General features: G+C 48.3%; 1 protein-coding gene across 1 annotated transcript; it reads left to right on the forward strand.

Moving 5' to 3' along the window:
- Positions 1 to 22955: 22955 nt before the first annotated feature.
- LOC149390258 (uncharacterized) lies at positions 22956 to 23405 on the forward strand. The gene has a single exon (XM_089619726.1). It carries the CDS (start codon positions 22956 to 22958, stop codon positions 23403 to 23405), a length of 450 nt encoding a protein of 149 aa, XP_089475852.1.
- Positions 23406 to 23626: the final 221 nt, after the last annotated feature.

Genomic DNA, 23626 nt, shown 5'->3' on the forward strand with positions numbered 1-23626 from the left:
AAGAATTGAGCCAGTACGGGATTGAGTTCCACCCAAGAACGGCTATAAAGGGGCAGGCCTTAGCCGACTTCGTGGCAGAATTCTCCTACGCTCCCGATATGGGAAGAGCGGAAACTGACTTGAACGATAACGAGCTAACTCGGAAAAGGAAGATAGACCCGACGGGTCCCATCTGGGAGTTATACGTAGACGGAGCATCTAATGCTCGGGGGGCTGGCGCCGGAATAATCCTGATTAACCCCGATGGGGAAAAGCTGCGATATGCCCTTCACTACGGCTTCCAAGCCTCCAACAATGAAGCTGAATACGAAGCGCTCATTGTAGGGATAGAGCTGGCACAGAAACTCGGCTCCCATAACCTGCGAATACACTGCGACTCGCAGTTGATCGTAAACCAGGTTAGAGGAGATTACACCGCCAAGGAACCCAACATGATCGCGTACCTGGCTAAGACAAACTCCAAACTCGAGGCCTTCTCTTGGTTCGAGATTCACCAAATCCCGAGAGAACAAAATTCGGAGGCTGACGCGCTTGCTCTCCTCGGATCTGGCATCGACGAAGACGGATTGGGGACCGTACCCATTGAATCTCTCCCACGACCATCCGTCTCCCGAGACGAAGTCGGGACCATAGAGGTGGCATCTCAGCCCACTTGGATGGATTCAATTGTCGAGTTTTTGCGAAGAGGGGAACTCCCCGAAGACCGCAAGGAAGCCGATAAACTGAGGGCCTTAGCATCCAAATACACGCTCCGTGAGGGCATACTCTATAAGCGCGGTTACTCGACACCGCTGCTCCGATGCCTCGATAGCGTTGAGTCGACCAAGGTCCTCCGCGAAATCCATGAGGGCATCTGCGGAAACCACGCCGCTGGAACTTCCCTTCCGCTCAAAGCGCTTAAGCAAGGCTATTTCTGGCCTTCCATGAAGCGAGATGCTTGCAAATGGGCAAGGCGTTGCGATAAATGCCAGTGCTTCGCGGAAATTCCGCGACAGCCCCCGACCCCGTTAAGCAGCATCGTTGTCCCACGTCCCTTTGCTAAGTGGGGTGTGGACATCATTGGCAAGCTCCCTAGAGCGCCGAGGCAATACGAGTACCCCATTATCGCCATCGACTACTTCACTAAGTGGGTAGAGGCCAAGCCGCTTGCCAGAATAACTGAAGCAAACACGACAAACTTCATCTGGAAGAACATCATATGCACGCACGGTATCCCCGCCTCAATTGTGACCGACAACGGGGAACAATTTGACAACGCGCGAGTAAGAGATATCTGCGATCAACTGAAGATCAGCAAGACCTTCTCCTCGCCGCGTCATCCTCAGGCCAACGGCCAAGTCGAGGCAGTCAACAAGACTATCAAGAGCAACCTGAAAAAGAAGCTCGAAGACAAGAAAGGCGCCTGGGCCGATGAATTACCATTCGTCCTATGGGCGTATAGGACAACCGCGCGAAACGCCACCGGCGAGACGCCATTCTCCCTTGCATATGGGGTCGAGGCCGTGGTTCCGATTGAAACCGAGATACCCACGTTCCGAGTCGACACGTTCGACGAAGCGGACAACAACGAGGCCATGCGCCTTGAGTTGGACATGATCGACGAAAAGAGGGCGGAAGCATTCAGACGCCTCGCCGCACAGAAGCGCAAGGTCGAAAGATACTACAACTCCAAAATCAAAAGGCGAACCTTTGCCGTCGGAAGCCTCGTCCTCAGACGAGTGTTCCAAAACACACAAGTCCAAGGCGCAGGCGTCCTAGGCCCGAACTGGGAAGGCCCTTACAGAGTCCGCAAAGTCATTCACGACGGGACATACTACATCGAGCACACGGACGGAACTCCGATTCGCCACCCGTGGAACGCGGAGCACTTGAGGCAGTACTATCAGTAGCTAGCGTCCCCCGCTTTTTTATCGCTTTTATTTCCCATTTTCAATAAGGCCTACGAGCCAATGTTTTAGGATTTAAATTTTCTCGCAAGTTTTTCGCAAAAGTAATAAAACTCAAGTTTTCCGTTTCGAATTTCGTTTTATGCAAATTTTCTGGTTATCGAACAATTAATTTATAACCCAAAAACTTGGGGGGGCTAGCTATGGTAAGGAAAATCTCAAAAGAACACGCTCCAACAAAAAACCAAAGACGCCTACATGGCGCACGTAAGTCGCGTAAAGGCGCAGCCCGTAAGACGCCTACATGACGCAACCTAAGACGCCTACATGGCGCACGTAAGTCGCGTAAAGGCGCAGCCCGTAAGACGCCTACATGGCGCAACCTAAGACGCCTACATGGCGCACGTAAGTCGCGTAAAGGCGCAGCCCGTAAGACGCCTACATGGCGCAACCTAAGACGCCTACATGGCGCACGTAAGTCGCGTAAAGACGCAGCCCGTAAGACGCCTACATGGCGCAACCTAAGACGCCTACATGGCGCACGTAAGTCGCGTAAAGGCGCAGCCCGTAAGACGCCTACATGGCGCAACCTAAGACGCCTACATGGCGCAAGTAAGTCGCGTAAAGGCGCAGCCCGTAAGACGCCTACATGGCGCAACCTAAGACGCCTACATGGCGCACGTAAGTCGCGTAAAGGCGCAGCCCGTAAGACGCCTACATGGTGCAACCTAAGACGCCTACATGGCGCACGTAAGTCGCGTAAAGGCGCAACCCGTAAGACGCCTACATGGCGCGACCTAAGACGCCTACATGGCGCACGTAAGTCGCGTAAAGGCGCAGCCCGTAAGACGCCTACATGGCGCAACCTAAGACGCCTACATGGCGCACGTAAGTCGCGTAAAGGCGCAGCCCGTAAGACGCCTACATGGCGCAACCTAAGACGCCTACATGGCGCACGTAAGTCGCGTAAAGCCGCAGCCCGTAAGACGCCTACATGGCGCGACCTAAGACGCCTACATGGTGCACGTAAGTCGCGTAAAGGCGCAGCCCGTAAGACGCCTACATGGCGCAGCCCGTAAAACGCCTACATGGCGCACCCAAGACGCCTACATGGCGCACGTAAGACGCCTACAAGGCGCAACCCAAGATGCCTACATGGCGCGATTTGAGACATCCACGTGGCACAATCCGGCACACGTAAGACACCCACGTAACATGGCTGACTCGCAGTTGAAGATACCTAAAAACGTAAACCATCCAAGTGACTGGTGTGTTTGAAGAAGTATCCTGCCGAGGTAAAAGGATGGACAAAATCATTGACACAAACAAGTGACCATATCCATGCATGCCATAGAAGATGAATGTGCGAAAACATTCATAAAAATAAATGAATAACTCCACATAAAAGAAAGGGGCAATTGCCTCAAAACCGAGAAAGCATGCGCTAAGACAAGTGCGCTAAAGGGAAATATCCTAGTAAGCAAGTGCTAAGACAAGTGCGCTGAACGAAAAAACCTAAAAAGCACGCGCTAAAACATTTGCGCAGGAAAAATAAAACGGTCACTCGGCGGGATCGTCGCCCACAGGGTCGGCCCCGTCGAGTGGTGGGAAAAGCGAGTCGAAGAAGTCGATGGTGACCCCCCGAGAAACATTCTCGGCAGCTGTGGCGTCCCGACACTCCACCGCCGCTGCGTGCCTTGCCTCCTCAACTCCGACATCAAAGTCGTCCTGAAGGTCGGACGCAAGCTGCTCCGCCGCGGCTTTCTCCTCGGTGACCCGAACCACCTCCTCCGCCAAGGAGTCGCGCTCACGCTCCGCACGAACACGGGCAGCCTCACTCGATGTAAGCTGGCCCTGAAGAATCCCAACTTCTTCTGTGCGCGATTCCAACTGACGTCGAAGGTCCCGCGCTTCGCTCCGGAAGACCTCCATCGACCGAGTCGCCACTTGAAGGGCTTGACGTTCCGTCGTTAACTCCTCAGCCATCTTCGCCACCGCCGCCTGAGCACGGTCGCACTTGCCGCGGGTAACTCCCAATTCCACGCGAGCCTCCTGAAGCTGCTCGCGGAGACTCGCAAACTCCGCCTTTGAGTGAAAACCTCGCTCGGCGTGGGCCAGTTGAGACTTCGCTTGAGCAAGCTCCTCCTGGGCGTGACTCATCCGCCTAATGAGGTCGTGAAGGATCTTCTCGCCCCGGGTCGCTCGAGCAAGCACCTGAGAAGGCAAAAACACAGTTTAGCAAAAGACAGATTCATCGCAAATGAGGCAAGGGAAACTCACTCTCTGTGCATCGGAAACGCCGTGACGAAAGAACTCTACGTCACTGCTGGCCACAACGCTCTTCCACATCTTCATCGAAGATTGAGCAAGGCCCAGGGAACATTCCCCCCTAACCTCCGCGGCCTCCACGTTGACCATCGAGTTCACGCGCTTAGAGTCCGAAGATGTGTCTGGCAAAGCCGAGGAGGAAGGTCGCTTCAAAGAAGCGCGAGGACCGTTCTCCGCCCGATGATCGGTATCGAGTTTCTCCTGTCCTTCCCGCGCAGCAATCCGACGACGAACCGCCGCCAACGACTTCGGGTCTCGGGAAGCCTTCGCTAGACGAGCCCGAGCCCTCGCCCTAGCCGAGGAGACTGCAAAAGCGACAAAGTCAAAACCCTAAGCTAAAAACAAAAGCAAGAAGTACGAAACGTCAACATACCTTGAGGATCGCCGCTCAAGAGAGATGATGCGGCACTCGGGGCACCCTCGGTCCGCTGAGGAAACGGCGGGAACCACCCAGTGGAAGCCATCAGCTCAGGAGAACGAACTCGTTCAACGGCTTTCCGAGCCTCCGACATTCCCCGGATCTGTTGTCAATGGTGCCCACAAGAAGAGTAGTAGTGTCTGTTTATGTACATTTGATGTCATATAGTCTTACGAAGACTCTTGCTTGTAATTGCTTATTCATAAATAAAAAGTTGAAACGTTCATTCAATCTTCTTTGTTTGAAGCTTTATGATAACACCTTAGTCTTGTAGTCCATAAACAAACTTAACAACTTACGAAGAGACAAATGTAGATTTGCATGAACAAACTCTTCGTAGTTTGCTTAAAACGATATATTCGCAATCTTAGGGTCAAAGGACTATTGACCTCAGTATGATTGTTAGAAGAATCTATGATGTCTGGTTATGAGGCATTGAGAGTTGGAGACTCTATAGTTCTTCTAGGTATTTTCCGAAGATACTGAATTGACCAGTGCACTTCTAGAGACAATATAAGAACAAACCATTTAACCTCTTATGTCTCGAAGTCACTATTTATGAATTGCATCATGCTTACCTTAATCCTGAAATGAGACATGCCATTTCACACCTTAGTATTCTCATTTGAGAAAGTCAGGGTTCGGACTCACTATGTGATTCCGAACAAGGCCTATTGGTGAAGTACTAAGTTGTGAGTCTGTCATGAGTAACTTTGTGAAGTTCTCATAGATATGGAATTCATGTACAAGATTGCTGAAATGCAATGTATGTCACCTCATGCTTTGTTCCTTGGAGTGTGAATAAATGAACTGGCCAGTGTCCAAATTGAGTCCTGACTCTTTTGGATGAAACAATGTGACTTGTTAGCTCCTCGTCAATACATTGTTTCTAACTTATTCACAAGCGACAAAGGAGTTGAGGAAATAACAGCTAGAAGGGTAAAATGGTAATTTAGTAAATCCCGACTAGCTGATGACATTCATGAAGGGTAAACATAGATAATATTCAGTGGATCCGCTCATTATAATTAGGTGAATTCTTGAGTAGAAAATAAATTCATTTGAACCGAGAGATTTTCAGTGTCAACTCTTTAGTGGAGTCAGTTGGCATTAAGCTAAACTTGGAAAAGGTTTGTGAACTTTTGAGTCCAAGTGTTTAGCTCAAGCTTTGTTCATTTGGGTCCATGAGGTCACTGTCACGAATCACATCGAGTAGGAATAGTTAAACTGAAAGCTAAGTCAAAACAAGAACGAGACAGTTTTACGAAAATTGTCAAAAGGATATTTTTGTCTTTTTGGACATAGGACGAAAAAAATGTCAATAAATTTTTTTGACATTGTCATATGATGAAAAATGAAATAAATATTGCTCAGCCATATTAGTGTAATTGGGCCTTGAGGATTTATTTCATTTCATAGAATTTTACTTGAAAATTCTTAATGGGCTTTTCTTATGTTGTCATGAACAAATGAAGAAACATCTAGAAGCTCCTTCTAGAAGCTCAAATTTCGTCCAACCCAAGGAAAATAAGGCTGAATTTCGTTCATGCCATAGTGGGAAAGAGAGTTTATTTTGTGCATTGATGTATGAAGATACTTGCCAAAAGAAAAAGGGGAAACAAATTTCCTTAAGAAGGAAAGTGCATTTTCGGCCAACTAAGAGGAAATCAAATGAGGAAACAAATCCTAAGCCTTCATGAGGCATGTTGGACGTGCAAGGCAATAGGAAAAGAGGAAACTACCTTTTGAAGGTAATCCTCCTCCTATAAATAGGAGCCTCATTCCTCACATTTCATTCATCCAAGTTTAAAAGATTTGAGAGACTCTCTCTCTAGAACTTTGGCCGAACTCCTCTCTCTCTCTCTAGTTTATTTTCGATTTTGTTTTGGCACCTAGGTCCTCATTTGACCTAGAGTATAGCTCTGCGACTTCAAGACTCGTTCTTAAGTCGTAGTGTTTAAAAGTGCCCACTCACTGATTCCTTTTATTTCGAGTGATTTAGTGATAGAAACTATCGTGGTTGCTCGAGGTGCCGAGGAAAGAAAGAGAGACGTGCTGCGAGGAGACGAGCGTTGCAAACTTTCCAAAAGCTTCTACAAAGTTCAAGCTTCAAGAAAGGTTAGTAAACTTCTATACTCATAATAGGTTTTAATTACATGTACTTGCTCTTTGTCTAGGTTAGTAAAAACTGTTTTTACTTGAAAAGAAATTTTTTAAAATTCCGCCGCTTCCCGAAGCGTTTAATCTTTTTCTTAAACCCTAGATCAATTCCAACAAATGGTATCAGAGCTATGGTCAAAGAGATGCATGTACATGTTTTTAAAATTATGAGCTTGAAAATCGTTTTCGAAAGTTTACTAATTTTGTGACAAGTTAGAATTGTAATATTAGATTTTTTTTTAATTTATTGCTCATGCCTTTAAATTAAAAACCATATTGTTTTTCTATGATTTTGGGATTTTTTTAAAACACATTAGAATCAGTTCTAAAAGTTTTTAATTTTTTATATTGAAAAACGTGTTTTAAAGGTTTGAGAAATTTCGAGTAAAATTTTGTGACTAGTTTTGTTATCTTGCTAGTTTCTTATTTTTACTTGAATCGTTTTATGCTTGTTGTTATTTCTTTTATGCCTTGTTATTACCTTGCTAATAAAACACAAATAAAAGCTTTAACAACCTTCATAAAACGTTCCGTTACACTCGATTCTTTTTCGCACCTAAAAAGGACCAAGCTTTAATTTATTTATTTTTCTTCAAGCTGGAGTAAACCCGCATTAAAAGTGGAATAACTCTCTTCTCAGAAATCTAAATTTAATGATTCTTGAATCAAATTAAATCTCTGTCTGTCCTCTGTCCAATGCCACCGGTTTCGGTTCAAAAGGACATCGGAGCCGCCAGATATGGCGATTTTACTCCGAGGTGCGCGGCTGTCTGAAACTCCAGTTTTTTTAGAAATCCGGATTTTCAAACCCCACTACCATGAGTTATAGAACTCTAATGAGAAAATTTTCTTGAGCAAAAATGTTTTTCATATGATTATAAACATGATGTGTAAAGATTAAAAGTTTTGATTTTTGAAAGATTAATTGAAATTGAGTTTTTACAAAACTAGTTTGAATTTTGAAAAACCATTTTCACTTTCAAACTTGAAAAATATTTTGTCACCCATATCAAATAAGTTTTCAAAATGTTTTCAAAACTATATCTATATCACATATGTTCAAAATCTATATGCTCTTGAAAATTTTGAGTGGGAGGTCTCCTTGTAGACAAACCGAAAAATAAAAAGATGTGTAATCTCAAACTTTCAAGTGTTCGAGTGAGTTGAAGTTCACACTTCCCTCACGCACTTTCCCGAAATATAAAATAGGAAAAGATCGAGTATGTACCTTGTGCCTTTATGCACTAATACTGCTCTGAACATGTCGATCTAGGATTCTCTTCTAGTTGTCCGCTCTGTCGCTCTCTAACTAGGAAATTTGTTTCCGAACTTATAAGAGTCGATGAACCATCTCCAAAAACTAAGTGGGAGGGTTATACTTGTTGTTTGTAACCCACGATCCCCAACACTAATGAAAAGTGCAAGTGTCACCGGACTAAGAGTCACCCTCGTGGCCCTCTCTTAAATGAGAGTACTCAAGGGCGCTTTGCTCTGATCATTGCTCAATGAGCTACGTCCGAGAATGAGACGATGATGACAAGGCCTCCCCTCGGCGGATTGTTTTTCAAAGTCAATCTTTTGGACTAAGTGGTTGGTTACACACTTAGACTCAATCCCTAGTAATCCTCCCTCGAGGCCCTGCGAAAGGATGTGAGTGATCAAACCAATTTACAAGGTGGCTAGTCAAAATTGATGTATTGACATCTTGGCTATGCATTAATGATGAGTCATTTACTTATGAAAGGAGACTCGTTGCGGCCTTCCCTCGAAGGAGTAAATTGTCATTTCGTTCATAACACCTTTGGATTTTATAAAGTCTTAAACAAACTTAAATCCTAAACCAAAGACTAATCATAAACTTGTTTCCACTTTTATAGGCAATATGTCTCCCAACTCTCTCTCTTTCATCCTTTCCTCGAACAAACTCGAAAACGAAAACTACGTAGATTCGAAATGTAACCTCGACATTATACCTACCGTTAACAAGCACAAATGGGTACTCACCACCCCGTGTCCTCCTCTGACGAATGATGATTCAAATCAAGAGGACAATGACGCCTTAGCGGCCTGGCTTCGATCCGATGAGATTGTGAGGTGCTATATCTTGGCATCTATGAACAATATGCTGAAAGAGCAACATCGTGACTTCGAGACTGCCGCTGACAGGCTCTACAATCTCCTTGAGATGTTTGGAGGGCAAAGGCGTCAAACAAGGCTACAAGCAGTCCGACAGTTTATGAACTGTCATATGCAGGCTAGGACTCCTGTTAGAGACTTTATGATATTGATCATTAGTCATCTAAGTAAAATGGAAATCCTAGGATCTGAGATTGATGGGAAGAATGTCATAGATGTGATCTTAGAAACTCTCCCCGCATCTCTTGATACCTTCAAGATGAACTACTCCATTAACAAGCTAGAGTACACTGTTACCAAGCTTATGGAGGAACTTCACACTGCTGTAGGTTTCACTAAGAGAAAGAGGAATAAAGGAGAGGCACATGCTACTGAGCAAAAAGCCTCCGCCTCTGGAACTGTGAAGAGACCTTACAAGGCCGATAAAAAGAACTGTCCCGCCTATCTCAAAGCAAAGGAACATAGTATTGTACTAGTTACCGAAGCCTGCTTAGTAGCTGATAATATATCATCGTGGATTATTGACTCCGCTGCTACTAACCATATTTGTTGTTCCTTGAATGGTTTCAAGAAAACCAAAAGCTTAGAGGAAGGCGAGTTCTGTTTCAAATGGGGTGATGGGAGCCTGGTGTCTGCAAAGGCTGTGGGATCCGTGACGCTGTCTTATGAAGACCGCACTTTAAACTTGAATAATGTTTATTTTGTTCCTACCTTTGGGAAGAACTTAATATCCGTTGCTCGTCTTCGTGAGCAAGATTATTGTTTAAAGTTCATTAAGAATGGAATTCGTATTTCGTTTCCTGATAATTCTTTTGTCACTGATGCATGTATGAAGAATGCTCTTTTCTACATCTATCCCACTCAACCTTCTCTTTTAGACACCGAAATAGATAATGATCTAATTAGGGAGCCAAAGAGGATCAAACTTTCTGAATCCTCCGATCTAACAAAATCAACATACCTATGGCACTTAAGACTTGGTCATATCAATCTAGATAGGATTAAGAGACTTGTGAGGGACGGTCCACTCCAAGCCTCTGCAATAGTTTCACTACCTACTTGTGAATCCTGCATAGAAGGAAAAATGACTAAGCGACCTTTCTCTGATAAGGGTCGAAGAGCCACTGAGTTGCTGGAACTAATACATTCTGATGTATGTGGTCCGCTCAGCCAACAGGCACGTGGAGGATACGAATACTTCGTTACCTTCACTGATGATTACTCACGATATGGGTTTGTCTATTGCTCAAACACAAATCCGAGACCTTTAACGTATTTAAGGTCTTTAGGGCTTTAGTGGAAAAGCAAACTGGCAAAGTGATCAAAACCCTTCGATCTGATCGAGGTGGTGAGTATATGTCTGGAGAGTTCGATGACTTTCTTAAAGAAGAAGGTATCGCTTCTCAGCTTACCGCACCTGGCACACCTCAACAAAACGGAGTGTCAGAGAGAAGAAACCGAACTCTTATGGAGATGGTTAGATCAATGATGAGTTACTCATCACTCCCGCTTTCCTTTTAGGGGATATGCCCTTGAAACAGCCGCGTATATTCTGAACCAAGTTCCGTCCAAAACGGTTCCTGGTACTCCTTATGAACGATGGACTGGCCGTAAGGTGAATCTTGGCCGCATCCGAATTTGGGGTTGCCCTGCACACGTGCTAAGGCAAAAGACTAGCAAGTTGGCTAGTAGGTCAGAATTGTGCCTGTTTGTAGGATATCTGAAGGAGACCAAAGGTTTTACTTTCTATAGTCCCGAGGATGATAAGACTTTCGTTAGCACGAATGCTCGTTTCCTTGAGGAGGACTGTATGAAGGATGCGAAACCTAGAAGCAAAATTGTGCTTGAAGAAAAGTTGGGTGAGGAAGCTTCTACCTCATCTGTAAGAACTGTTCTTACCCCAACTGAAACACAACCTAACTCATCAGAATCTCGTCAAGTAGTACTTAGACGTAATGGGAGGGCTACTCAAAAGCCTGACAGGTACATGTCCTATGGAGACTCTCTCGTAGCCGTCTCCGACATGGATGACCCTGTTTCCTATAGCCAAGCGATGGCTTGTTCTGAATCAAACCTTTGGCTTGACGCCATGAAAGTTGAAATGCACTCGATGTATGTCAACAATGTCTGGAAACTTGTAGACCTTCCTGAAGGGATTAAACCCGTAGGGTGTAAGTGGATATACAAGAAGAAAAGGGGTCCTGATGGGAACATCGAGACATTCAAAGCACGACTTGTGGCGAAGGGTTATACCCAACAAGAAGGGATTGACTATGAAGAAACCTTCTCGCCAGTCGCGATGCTTAAATCCATCTGCATACTCCTATCCATAGCTGCAGCTCTCGACTATGAGATCTGGCAAATGGATGTCAAGACAGCCTTTCTGAATGGCAATCTTGACGAGCGCATTTACATGGCTCAACCAGACAGTTTCGTGGAAGAAGGTCAAGATACCAAGGTTTGTGAATTGCTTAAGTCTATTTATGGATTAAAGCAAGCATCTAGGTCATGGAATATTAGATTCGATGAAACTGTAAAGAGCTTTGGCTTTGAACAGTCAACAGATGAGCCTTGTGTTTACAAGTTAATACACGAAGGTAAAGTTGTGTTTCTGGTACTATATGTCGATGATATACTACTCATTGGTAATGACGTGGGTAAGTTATCTGAGGTTAAGGTCTGGCTGGCAAAGCAATTCGATATGAAGGATCTAGGAGAAGCCGCGTACATTCTGGGGATCCAAATCTTTCGAGATAGGAAAAACCGCACCATGTCGCTCTCTCAAGCATCTTATATTGATAAGGCAATGGATCGCTTCTCGATGCAAGACTCCAAGAAGGGCCAAACACCCTTTAGGCATGGAGTTTCACTCTCTAAGGACCAGTCTCCCAAGACTGCACAAGAGATTGAAGACATGAGGAAAATTCCTTACGCCTCTGCCGTAGGAAGCCTCATGTATGCTATGCTTTGCACTAGACCTGATATATGTTTCGCCGTTGGTGTAGTTAGCTGTTTCCAATCGAACCCTGGACCCGAGCACTGGATTGCTGTTAAGAATGTTCTTAAGTATCTTCGAAGAACTAGGAACTTGATGCTTACATACTCAGGTACTGACCTGACTATGACGGGATATACCGACTCCGATTTTCAAGCGGATAAGGATTCCAGGAAATCCACTTCGGGATCTATGTTCATCCTTAATGGTGGAGCTGTTGTGTGGAGAAGTATTAAGCAATCTTGCATTGCTGACTCCACAATGGAAGCAGAATATGTGGCTGCTTTTGAAGCATCCAAAGAGGCTGTATGGCTTAGAAAATTCCTTTAAGTATTTGGAAGTTGTTCCAAACGTCGACGAGCCCATGACCCTTTATTGTGATAATAGTGGGGCTGTCGCTAACTCAAAGGAACCTAGAAGCCATAAGCGCTCTAAACATATTGAGAGGAAATACCATTTGATTCGAGAGATCGCGCAACGCGGAGACGTGGAGGTGAAGTAGATCTCTGGAAGATCCATTCACCAAGGCCCTAGCGAACATGGTCTTCGACCAACTTCGAGAGGGATTAGGCATGTAGGACTACTCACATCTTCTTTGAGTCAAGTGGGAGTTTGTTGTCAATGGTGCCCACAAGAAGAGTAGTAGTGTCTATTTATGTACATTTGATGTCATATAGTCTTACGAAGACTCTTGCTTGTAATTGCTTATTCATTAATAAAAAGTTGAAACGTTCATTCAATCTTCTTTGTTTGAAGCTTTATGATAACACCTTAGTCTTTTAGTCCATAAACAAACTTAACAACTTACGAAGAGACAAATGTAGATTTGCATGAACAAACTCTTCGTAGTTTGCTTAAAACGATATATTCGCAATCTTAGGGTCAAAGGACTATTGACCTCAGTATGATTGTTAGAAGAATCTATGATGTCTGGTTATGAGGCATTGAGAGTTGGAGACTCTATAGTTCTTCTAGGTATTTTCCGAAGATACTGAATTGACCAGTGCACTTCTAGAGACAATATAAGAACAAACCATTTAACCTCTTATGTCTCGAAGTCACTATGTATGAATTGCATCATGCTTACCTTAATCCTGAAATGAGACATGCCATTTCACACCTTAGTATTCTCATTTGAGAAAGTCAAAGTTCGGACTCACTATGTGATTCCGAACAAGGCCTATTGGTGAAGTACTAAGTTGTGAGTCTGTCATGAGTAACTTTTTGAAGTTCTCATAGATATGGAATTCATGTACAAGATTGCTGAAATGCAATGTATGTCACCTCATGCTTTGTTCCTTGGAATGTGAATAAATGAACTGGCCAGTGTCCAAATTGAGTCCTGACTCTTTTGGATGAAACAATGTGACTTGTTAGCTCCTCGTCAATACATTGTTTCTAACTTATTCACAAGCGACAAAGGAGTTGAGGAAATAACAGCTAGAAGGGTAAAATGGTAATTTAGTAAATCCCGACTAGCTGATGACATTCATGAAGGGTAAACATAGATAATATTCAGTGGATCCGCTCATTATAATTAGGTGAATTCTTGAGTAGAAAATAAATTCATTTGAACCGAGAGATTTTCAGTGTCAACTCTTTAGTGGAGTCAGTTGGCATTAAGCTAAACTTGGAAAAGGTTTGTGAACTTTTGAGTCCAAGTGTTTAGCTCAAGCTTTGTTCATTTGGGTCCATGAGGTCACTGTCACGAATCACATCGAGTAGGAATAGTTAAACTGAAAGCTAAGTCAAAACAAGAACGAGACAGTTTTACGAAAATTGTCAAAAGGGTATTTTTGTCTTTTTGGACATAGGACGAAAAAAATGTCAATAAATTTTTTTGACATTGTCATATGATGACAAATGAAATAAATATTGCTCAGCCATATTAGTGTAATTGGGCCTTGAGGATTTATTTCATTTCATAGAATTTTACTTGAAAATTCTTAATGGGCTTTTCTTATGTTGTCATGAACAAATGAAGAAACATCTAGAAGCTCCTTCTAGAAGCTCAAATTTCGTCCAACCCAAGGAAAATAAGGCTGAATTTCGTTCATGCCATAGTGGGAAAGAGAGTTTATTTTGTGCATTGATGTATGAAGATACTTGCCAAAAGAAAAAGGGGAAACAAATTTCCTTAAGAAGGAAAGTGCATTTTCGACCAACTAAGAGGAAATCAAATGAGGAAACAAATCCTAAGCCTTCATGAGGCATGTTGGACGTGCAAGGCAATAGGAAAAGAGGAAACTACCTTTTGAAGGTAATCCTCCTCCTATAAATAGGAGCCTCATTCCTCACATTTCATTCATCCAAGTTTAAGAGATTTGAGAGACTCTCTCTCTAGAACTTTGGCCGAACTCCTCTCTCTCTCTCTAGTTTATTTTCGATTTTGTTTTGGCACCTAGGTCCTCATTTGACCTAGAGTTTAGCTCTGCGACTTCAAGACTCGTTCTTAAGTCGTAGTGTTTAAAAGTGCCCACTCACTGATTCCTTTTATTTCGAGTGATTTAGTGATAGAAACTATCGTGGTTGCTCGAGGTGCCGAGGAAAGAAAGAGAGACGTGCTGCGAGGAGACGAGCGTTGCAAACTTTCCAAAAGCTTCTACAAAGTTCAAGCTTCAAGAAAGGTTAGTAAACTTCTATACTCATAATAGGTTTTAATTACATGTACTTGCTCTTTGTCTAGGTTAGTAAAAACTGTTTTTACTTGAAAAGAAATTTTTATAAAATTCCACCGCTTCCCGAAGCGTTTAATCTTTTTCTTAAACCCTAGATCAATTCCAACAGGATCTCCTTCACAAAGTCGAGATCGTCGGCCCCCTCGTTAGCGGGAAACTCGGACAAGGGGCCGAACCGGAGCGGCGCGTCACCAAAAGCCTCCGCCGAGACCCACACCCACGGTCGTCGATTGTACTTCTCTGAATCGATGATCAGCTTAGTATTCCGGCGATCGCGGGCCACAAAGAAACTGGGTTGCCCGGGCGCAGGGAAGACCGCGATGAGATTGCGAAAATCACTCACGGTCATCACCCGCTCAGTCTGGCAATGCCACTATGCGGTAGAATGCTGGGCTCATCTGACATGCGTGCACCCCCAGACGGGCGAGAAGCTGCTGAACGATGGGTTGAAACGGCAGCCGCAACCCGCAGTTAAGACTCGCAACTGAAACTGCGGCGAAACCACGACGAGGCCGGAAAGGACGGTCGTCCTTTAAGGGACGGAGAAGCGCCACGGACGACGGAATGGCAAAAGCCTCCCGGAGACTGACGAATGTCCGGTAGGTAATCGTGCTCGAAGCATCGACCCCCGAACAATCGAAGTCCTCGGGAGCAGCAAGGCCCTCCTCGGGATACCACTCCGTCCTAGCAAGCGACCTCGCCGATACCAACGCCTCTGCGTCAGGGGTCCCGGGCCGAGGATCCCCTGACTCCACGGAAGGGCTCCTGCCCTCCGACACGACCACGGCAGCTGCCGGTGGTACCTCGGGACGCTCCGATGCGAGGCCTTCGGCCCCTGGACATGTCTCTGACTCACCTCCGGGATCTTCAGACTCGGGACCAAAGTCGTCCACGCAGTCTATCTCGTCGAGAACCGACTCTAGCAGAGTCACCGCATCCGCGTCCGTAGCATCTCCCGGCACGCCTTGAAAGTCCAAGTCGGACCGCGGCACGTCGAGGCGGACTTTGTCACGAACCCCCTCGCAAACTAAGTTGATCACGAGGCGAGGGGCAGGCTCCCCGGACGCGGGATGATCAAACTCCCCACCTATAGCGCGCCCAGTTGGCGCGCACTCTTCGAGAGGCTGAGCAGCGGGCACGGTCGCACCCAGCTCGCCTTCCTCCAGCCACTGCTCTACTCCGCTTGGATTTTCTTCCACGTGCAGAGGAACTTCCCTTAAACCCGCGAAGAGATCATCCTCTGCGTGTTCAGAACCCTGAAACAAGAGAGAGAAATCAACCTCGGGACTCTCAGCTGAGAAAAGGGGAGGGACACCCATAATGCAAGCGTAAAAAAGAAAACAAGCGTAGAGAAAAGAGAAGAAATAAAGTGAGGAATAAAGGGAAGGGGGGGGGGTCTATTTATAGACTTCTAGGGGGGTAGGAGTCGAAATCCTACTCCCACAAGGGTCAAATTCGGAGTAGAAACTCCAAAAAGTCGGAGTTCTCCCGCGCGAAGCGAACCAGCCCCGCGCGCCAAGCCCGCACGCCGCGCGGGTCATGCAGCACAGACCGCGCGCCGCGCCGTCCAGGGCGCGCGCCGCGCGGCCCACTAAAAAAAAAATAAAAATAAAAAAGAAGAGGAAAAAATTTTCCTCGGGGCCACAAGGCACGGGAAACATTTTTCTCAAACACCCAACTAGAAGAACAAAAAGTTCATCGCTGGGACGCCTCCCGAACGACGAACTTGGGGGGCTAATGTTGTCGGTCGTTTTCGGAAAACCCGAGATGCCAAGAAGGCACGTCGCTCAAAGGGCCGATGGTCAGGCCGGAGGTCCTGAAGAGCGGCAAATCTTCAAGCCCTCGCCCAAACTCCTGACTCCTCGAGTCGAGCTTCGCTCCTCGAGTCGAGCCTTGAGTCAATCTCCTCGAGTCGAGCTTCGCCCCTCGAGTCGAGCCCTTAATTGTTCCTCGAGTCGAGCCTCAAGTCATTCTCGAGTCACTCCTCGAGTCAAGTCGCCAGTCTCCCTCGTCGAGTCAAGCCTTACTCCTCGAATCGAGTCGCTCTCGTCAAAAGGAAGGCTTCATATTTCACATGAGAAGAATGACATTCGAAGGCCCGCAAGAGCCCGGCCAAGACGAGCTGTCCATCGCGCACACAACGCGCAACGCCGGCCGGCCGTGCAGCAGACGGCGCGCCGCGCCAGACAGGCGCGCGCCGCGCGCTCCATGCGCCGCGCGACCTACGCCGCGCCCGGTGACCCTCGCGCCGCACCCGGTGACACGCGCGCCGCGCCCCTTGCGCCGCGCGCCGCGCGCCGCGCGTTGTGCGCCGCTCTTTGTGCGGCGCGTGCGCCGTGCGCCTCCACTTGATGGCATGCGCGATCCTAGTCCCACATGGACGAAAAAGGGACCTTCTAAGGCTCCCAAACACCTATAAATACCCTCTCTCATTGAGGGGAAAAGCCATCCCAAAAATATCCAATAATTCTCTTCATCTCCTATCGACACGCTCGATTTCTCTGCTTCTCTGGATGCCACATTTGGCCTGAAGCAGATTCTCTTCTCTCTCCCTCGTTCTCAGAGGTTCCGAAGCACTCACGGGGACTTCCCGGACGTCGCTCCCTCTGATCAAACGTTCTCCGGTGCCCAAGCACGCCCCTAGGGTTCTCAACTAGAGTTACCCTTGCGCGTCTAACACGCTAGGCGCGTACGCGATCTCCGAAGTTCTGAGACGCTGCCGAGGACTCCTCGCGCCCCGTTTCCTTCGTCGAGCACGCTTCTCCACCAAGGCTCCGCGCCTCATACTGCGTCACACACGCTTGAACTACGTTCTGACCTGATCCCACGCACGGGTACGTAGGCAGCCGACAACCAAGGCACGGTCACTCTTCCTCCTCATCCCCTACCTCTCCCGAGAGGCGGGTTGATCGGAGAAAACCCTAGCTTGAGACTATCGAGTTCACACCCTTGGCCCGGGTGCGATCACTTGGTCCGGCCTTGGATCGAACCGCCCGAGGTTTTAAATAGTTGTTCATTTTCGTGCGACAACATCACGTTTGCGTGACCGGGTTTTCCGTGGACGCTGGCTAGACCAGATACGCCCTGCGGACGCAAACCTTGAACCCATTTGTAACTCGTTGCCTATCGGCTCACGAGCTGGGCGGCGAGCGCGATGCCACATTTATGTGGCGAGGTTTCCCGTGGACGCTGGCTAGACCAGATACGCCCAGCGGACGCAAGCCTTGAACCCATTTGTAATTCGTTGCCTATCGGCTCACGAGCTGGGCGGCGAGCGCGATGCCACATTTGTGTGGCCAGGTTTCCCGTGGACGCTGGCTAGACCAGATAGGCCCAGCGGATGCAAGCCTGGAACCCATTTGTAACTCGTTGCCTATCGGCCCACGAGCTGGGCGGCGAGCGCGATGCCACATTTGTGTGGCCAGGTTTCCCGTGGACGCTGGCTAGACCAGATACGCCCAGCGGACGCAAGCCTTGAACCCATTTGTAACTCGTTGCCTATCGGCTCACGAGTTGGGCGGCGAGCGCGATGGCACATTTGTGTGGCCAGGTTTCCCGTGGATGCTGGCTAGACCAGATAGGCCCAGCGGACGCAAGCCTTGAACCCATTTGTAACTCGTTGCCTATCGGCCCACGAGCTGGGCGGCGAGCGCGATGCCACATTTGTGTGGCCAGGTTTCCCGTGGACGCTGGCTAGACCAGATACGCCCAGCGGACGCAAGCCTTGAACCCATTTGTAACTCGTTGCCTATCGGCTCACGAGCTGGGCGGCGAGCGCGATGCCACATTTGTGTGACCAGGTTTCCCGTGGACGCTTGCTAGACCAGATACGCCCAGCGGACGCAAGCCTTGAACCCATTTGTAACTCGTTGCCTATCGGCTCACGAGCTGGGCGGTGAGCGCGGACTCGAGACTCAACTCGAGGACTCATGTAGAGCCTGCGCGAGGAGTAGTTAGTTGACTTGTGGACTCAGGACTCAACTCGAGGAATGAACTCATCTCGAGGAGACATGTGAGGAGTCGGCACGAGGAGTATCTGTCGACTCGTGGACTCGGGACTCAACTCGAGGGCTCATGTAGAGCCTGCACGAGGAGTATTTAGTTGGCTTGTTGGCTCTATATTCAACTCGAGGAATGAACTCGTCTCGGGGAGGCATGTGAAGTCGGCACGAGGAGTATCGGTCGACTCGTGGACTCAAACTCGACTCGAGGACTCATGTGGAGCCTGCACGAGGAGTTTCGTGAAGAGTCGGCGTGAGGAGTATCAGTCGACTCGTTGACTCGAACTCGACTCGAGGAATGAGCTCGTCTCGAGGAGATGTGTGAAGAGTCGGCACGAGGAGTATCAATCGACTTATGGACTCGAACTCGGCTCGAGGGCTTATGCAGAGGCTGCACGAGGAGTTCCGCGAAGAGTCGGCGCGAGGAGTATCGGTCGACTCGCGGACTCGGAGCTCGACTCGAGGGATGAGCTCGTCTCAAGGAGATATGTGAAGAGTCGGCACGAGGAGTAGCTTGTCGACTCGAGGGATGAACTCATCTCGAGGAGACATGTGGAGTTGGCACGAGGAGTATCAGTCGACTCGTGGACTCGAACTCGGCTCGAGGGCTTATGCAGAGCCTGCACGAGGAGTTTCGTGAAGAGTTGGAGCGAGGAGTATCGGTCGACTCGCGGACTCGGAGCTCGACTCGAGGAATGAGCTCGTCTCGAGGAGATATGTGAAGAATCGGCACGAGGAGTAGCTTGTCGACTCGTGGACTCGAACTCGACTCGAGGAACGAACTCATCTCGAGGAGACATGTGGAGAATCGGCACGAGAGGTATCGGTCGACTCGTGGACTCTAACTCGACTCGAGGGCTTATGCAAAGCCTGCACGAGGAGTTTCGTGAAGAGTCGGCGTGAGGAGTATCGGTCGACTCGCGGACTCGGAACTCGACTCGAGGAATGAACTCATCTCGAGGAGTTACGTGAGAAGTCTTTCTTTGGGACCTCCGGCCTAACCATCGGCCCCTTGAGACTTTATTATTATTTTTGTTTTTAAGTTGTTGTTGAGTTGTTTTTTATTGAGCATTGATCCCTGTTAGCCCCCCGAGTTTCTTGCGTTTGTGAGACGAAGGCCAAGAAACTCTTGTGTTGGAGGTACACAATAGTGCGTGTCAAAAAGTTGTCATGTGTAGAATAACTCTTTATTGCAATAAAGGGGGTTGTTACAGGTAGTCATGGCACTTGGCCTTCTTTTGAGAAAAAAGAAAATTACAATTTTGAAATAAAAGTGATCACGAAGCCGATCGGGTTCGGGCGTGAATTTAAAGGTCGAAGTCGCGACAATCATGGCTTGCTAGTATATGCGACGAATTCCTTGAAGTCCCCACCTCGAATTAGGGAATCAATTCGCTTCTTAAGCTGGTTGCATTCGATTGTCACGTGCCCGTGATCTTTGTGGTATTCTCATAACCTACTTCGATCTCGCTTCGCGGGGTCCTTTGTGAGTGCAGCGGGGCTTCCCAGCTCATCGCAGCGTAAGCTCAGGATCCGGTCGGGCGTTGTGTTGAGTGGGACGAAGGATCGCTTCGGGGCTGGAGAAGGGTGGTCATTAGGGACTTGACCCTTCCGGCGCCTTTTCCTTCGTGACTCGAGAGCAACGGCCGGTATCACAAGCGCGGCTGCGCGCTTCTGGTTGGGTGCTCGATCAATGTTGGGTGGTTGCTGCCCCAAGATGATCGCGGTCTCGCGTCGGGCGTTGAGTTTTTCTCTCAAGTCGAAACCGTGATTCTCTCTTTGAGAACTGAGGCGGTCTCTCAAGTCTCCGGAGGCCGTCCCTATCACCCTTGTTAAGGGCGCGTCATTCAGGCGACGCCTTTGGCGGAGGTCGCGACCATCAACGTTGTCACCTTCACAAGGGTTTTGGACGCGGATGGTGAGCTTGGAGAGTCCCTTTTGGGACCTCGAGACTGAGCATCCTCGGGTATTGCGTGAGCTTTGACGCCTTGATGTGGTCGCCCGAGGGTGTCCCCTCGAGGGCGCGTACGGGTGCTCATCAGAAAGTTGACGTTTCGACGCGGCCGCCCGAGGGTGTCCCCTTGGAAGCGTGCGCGTGTGTCCACTTTCGTGAATAGCGTGGTCGAGGCTGGTCTCGTGGTTGACGTCGTCGACGTCGTTGGAGTCGAGGAGGTCGGCGATGAGCGCGCCGGTGACGCCGGGGCGGTCTAGGAGCTCGGCGAGCCTTCGAGCCGTGTCCTCTCGGACTGCGGCCTCGGGGTCATTCGTCGGGTCTCGGGGCTGGCTCTCATTATCATGAGGTTGCCCTTCGAGACCGTGCGCAGAGCTTTGGAGGCCGTGCCTCGAGCTAGTCGCTCGGGCGGCCATGGGGGTGGCAGGCACATGACTCATCTCTCGAGAGTCGTAGGTGTAGTGATAGAGGAATGGAAGGGAGAGCGTCGAGGTCCCATCCTTCTAGCGCCAAAATGTTATCGCAGTTTTTCGGACAACGATGTAGGAGCCCAGAGTGGTTAGACCAAAGGCCAGACCAAGTGGTCTCACTCCGGCTCGAGCGTGTCGGGCTTGGTATCCCAAGCCGTCCCTTAGCTGTTGGTGGTGTCAATCTCGTCCAGGCACCTGAAAAGCAAGTAGAAAGAGGTGTGAACTACAAAGGGGAAACAGAGGGGGTGCCTCTGTTTACCTCTCCGACGCTCAACATTAATAGGATTGAGGTGGATATAGAGGGTTTAGAGGTGGTGAGAGGCCAAAGATGAGCGAAACGAGTGAAGTACGAGTTCGACAACGTTTCGGGACTCAAAATTGGATTACCTGGACTAGGGGAGCGGCCCCTGTATTTATAGGCAGCCAAGGGGTGGTTTGAAGACCCCTTGGCCGAGTGAGCAAGCTTGGGTCGGCCATTGGCCGGCTGAAGGGTTGGGTCGGCCAATGGCCGAGTGAGGAGTCTTGGCCAGATGAAGGTTCACTCGGCCATTGGTCGAGTGAACTGCTGGAAGGTTCACTCGGCCATTGGCCGAGTGAACTGCAAGGCCGACTGAGGGGTTCACTCGGCCATTGGCCGAGTGAACTGCTGGAAGGTTCACTCGGCCAATGGCCGAGTGAACTGCCTGGGCGGCTGGAAGGTTCACTCGGCCATTGGCCGAGTGAACTGCTGGAAGGTTCACTCGGCCAATGGCCGAGTGAACTGCCTTGGTGGCTGGAGGGTTCACTCGGCCATTGGCCGAGTGAACTGCCTTGGTGGCTGGAGGGTTCACTCGGCCATTGGCCGAGTGAACTGCTGGAAGGTTCACTCGGCCAATGGCCGAGTGAGCCATTGACCCAACCCATGGCCGGGCAAGGCATTTGACTTGGCCATTGGTTTGGGCCGGCCCCTGGTTGGGTCAGGGTTTCGCCGCTCAAGACCTCGTACCAGCCATGTGGGTTGAAGAGATGCCTTTGTCCTCGTCGGCCCTAGACGGGCCGACAACATTAACCAAATGGGCCGTCGAGTTAAGCGAATACGATATCGAATACCGCATTAGGACCTGTGCAAAATCACAAGTTCTAGCCGATTTCCGTATCAAGCTCCCTGCAAGTGAAAGTGAGACCACGGCAGACGCCGGAGTTTGGACCCTCAAAGTCGATGGTTCCTCCACAAAACAAGGGGCTAGAGTTGGGATACACCTGGTATCGCCGCACGGGGAGGTGATTGAACAATCCTTCCGCCTGGACTTCACCGCCTCGAACAACGAAGCCGAGTATGAGGCGTTAATCGCAGGATTACGCCTAGCAAAGGTTGTAGGAGCAAAATTCATATCCGCTTTCTGCGACTCGTAGCTTGTTGCGAACCAATTTAGCGGAGAATTTGAAACAAGAGACGAACGTATGGAGGCATATGCGCAACTAGTAAAAGAGATGACAGGCCAATTCAAAAAATTCGAATTAGCTCGCATCCCTAGAGGGGAGAACACCACAGTTGACGCCCTCGCCGCATTAGCTTCAACGTCAGACCCTACAGTAAGCCAAATCATACCGGTCGAGGCAATAAAACAGTCTTCTATCACTACCAAAAGCACAAGCATAATGGTAATAATAGAAGAGGGGGATTGGAGAAGGGATATAATCAGATATATCTCCTAAGGCCACACCCCGACAGATAAGCAATTGCTCCGAAAGCTAATTAGCCAAAGCGCAAGATTCTCCATAATCGACGGAGTGCTCTTCAAAAGAAGTTTCTCCGGAGTTTACTTACGATGCATAGGAAAAGAGGAGTCCAAACGCATCCTCTCTGTAATACATGAAAGAGAGTATGGAAACCACGCGGCCGGACGAGTTCTAGCTGTTAAAATCAAAAATCAAGGGTACTTTTGGCCATCCATGGTCGCCGACTGTGAGCAACACTCACGGAAATGTGACCAATGCCAAAAGCACGCCCCAAATATCAAGCAACCAGCTGCGGAACTATCCTCCATATCCGCTCCATATCCATTTATGAAATGGTCCATGGATATCGTTGGTCCCCTAGAAAATGCGCCGGGAGGACTGAAATTCCTCCTAATCACAACAGATTACTTTTCCAAGTGGGTTGAAGCCAAAGCATTCGTCTCGGTGAGGGATGTGGACGTAAAAAAATTTATTTGGAAGAACATAATCTATCGGCATGGAACGCCACAAGAGATAATCACGATAACGGGTCACAATTCATATCAAAGGAGTTCCGACGCTTCTGTGCAGCAGAAGGAATCACCTTACGATTCTCAACACCCTGATACCCACAAGGGAACGGACACGCAGAGGCTACCAACAAAACAATTGTTAGTAACCTAAAAAGAAACTCTTAGCCAAAAAAGGACGATGGGCCGACGAACTCCCTGGAGTGTTGTGGGCCTACCGCTCGAGTCCACGGAGGCCCACCGGGGAAACCCCATATTCTCTGGTCTACGGGGTTGAAGCAATACTTCCCATCGAACACGAGATTAAAACAATTCGCACCATATACGCGAATGATCACGAAGAAACTAACAACGAAATGATGCGCGACTCCCTCG

This window comes from Urtica dioica, chromosome 7, assembly GCF_054948205.1.
Source record: "Urtica dioica subsp. dioica isolate 48M chromosome 7, U.dioica_male_clone48M_v1_H2, whole genome shotgun sequence".
Taxonomy (NCBI): Eukaryota; Viridiplantae; Streptophyta; class Magnoliopsida; order Rosales; family Urticaceae; genus Urtica; species Urtica dioica.

Bases quoted from the DNA above. Each gene is read 5' to 3' on its own strand.
- LOC149390258 (XM_089619726.1), top strand. From the start codon at position 22,956: ATGGTCGCCGACTGTGAGCAACACTCACGGAAATGTGACCAATGCCAA.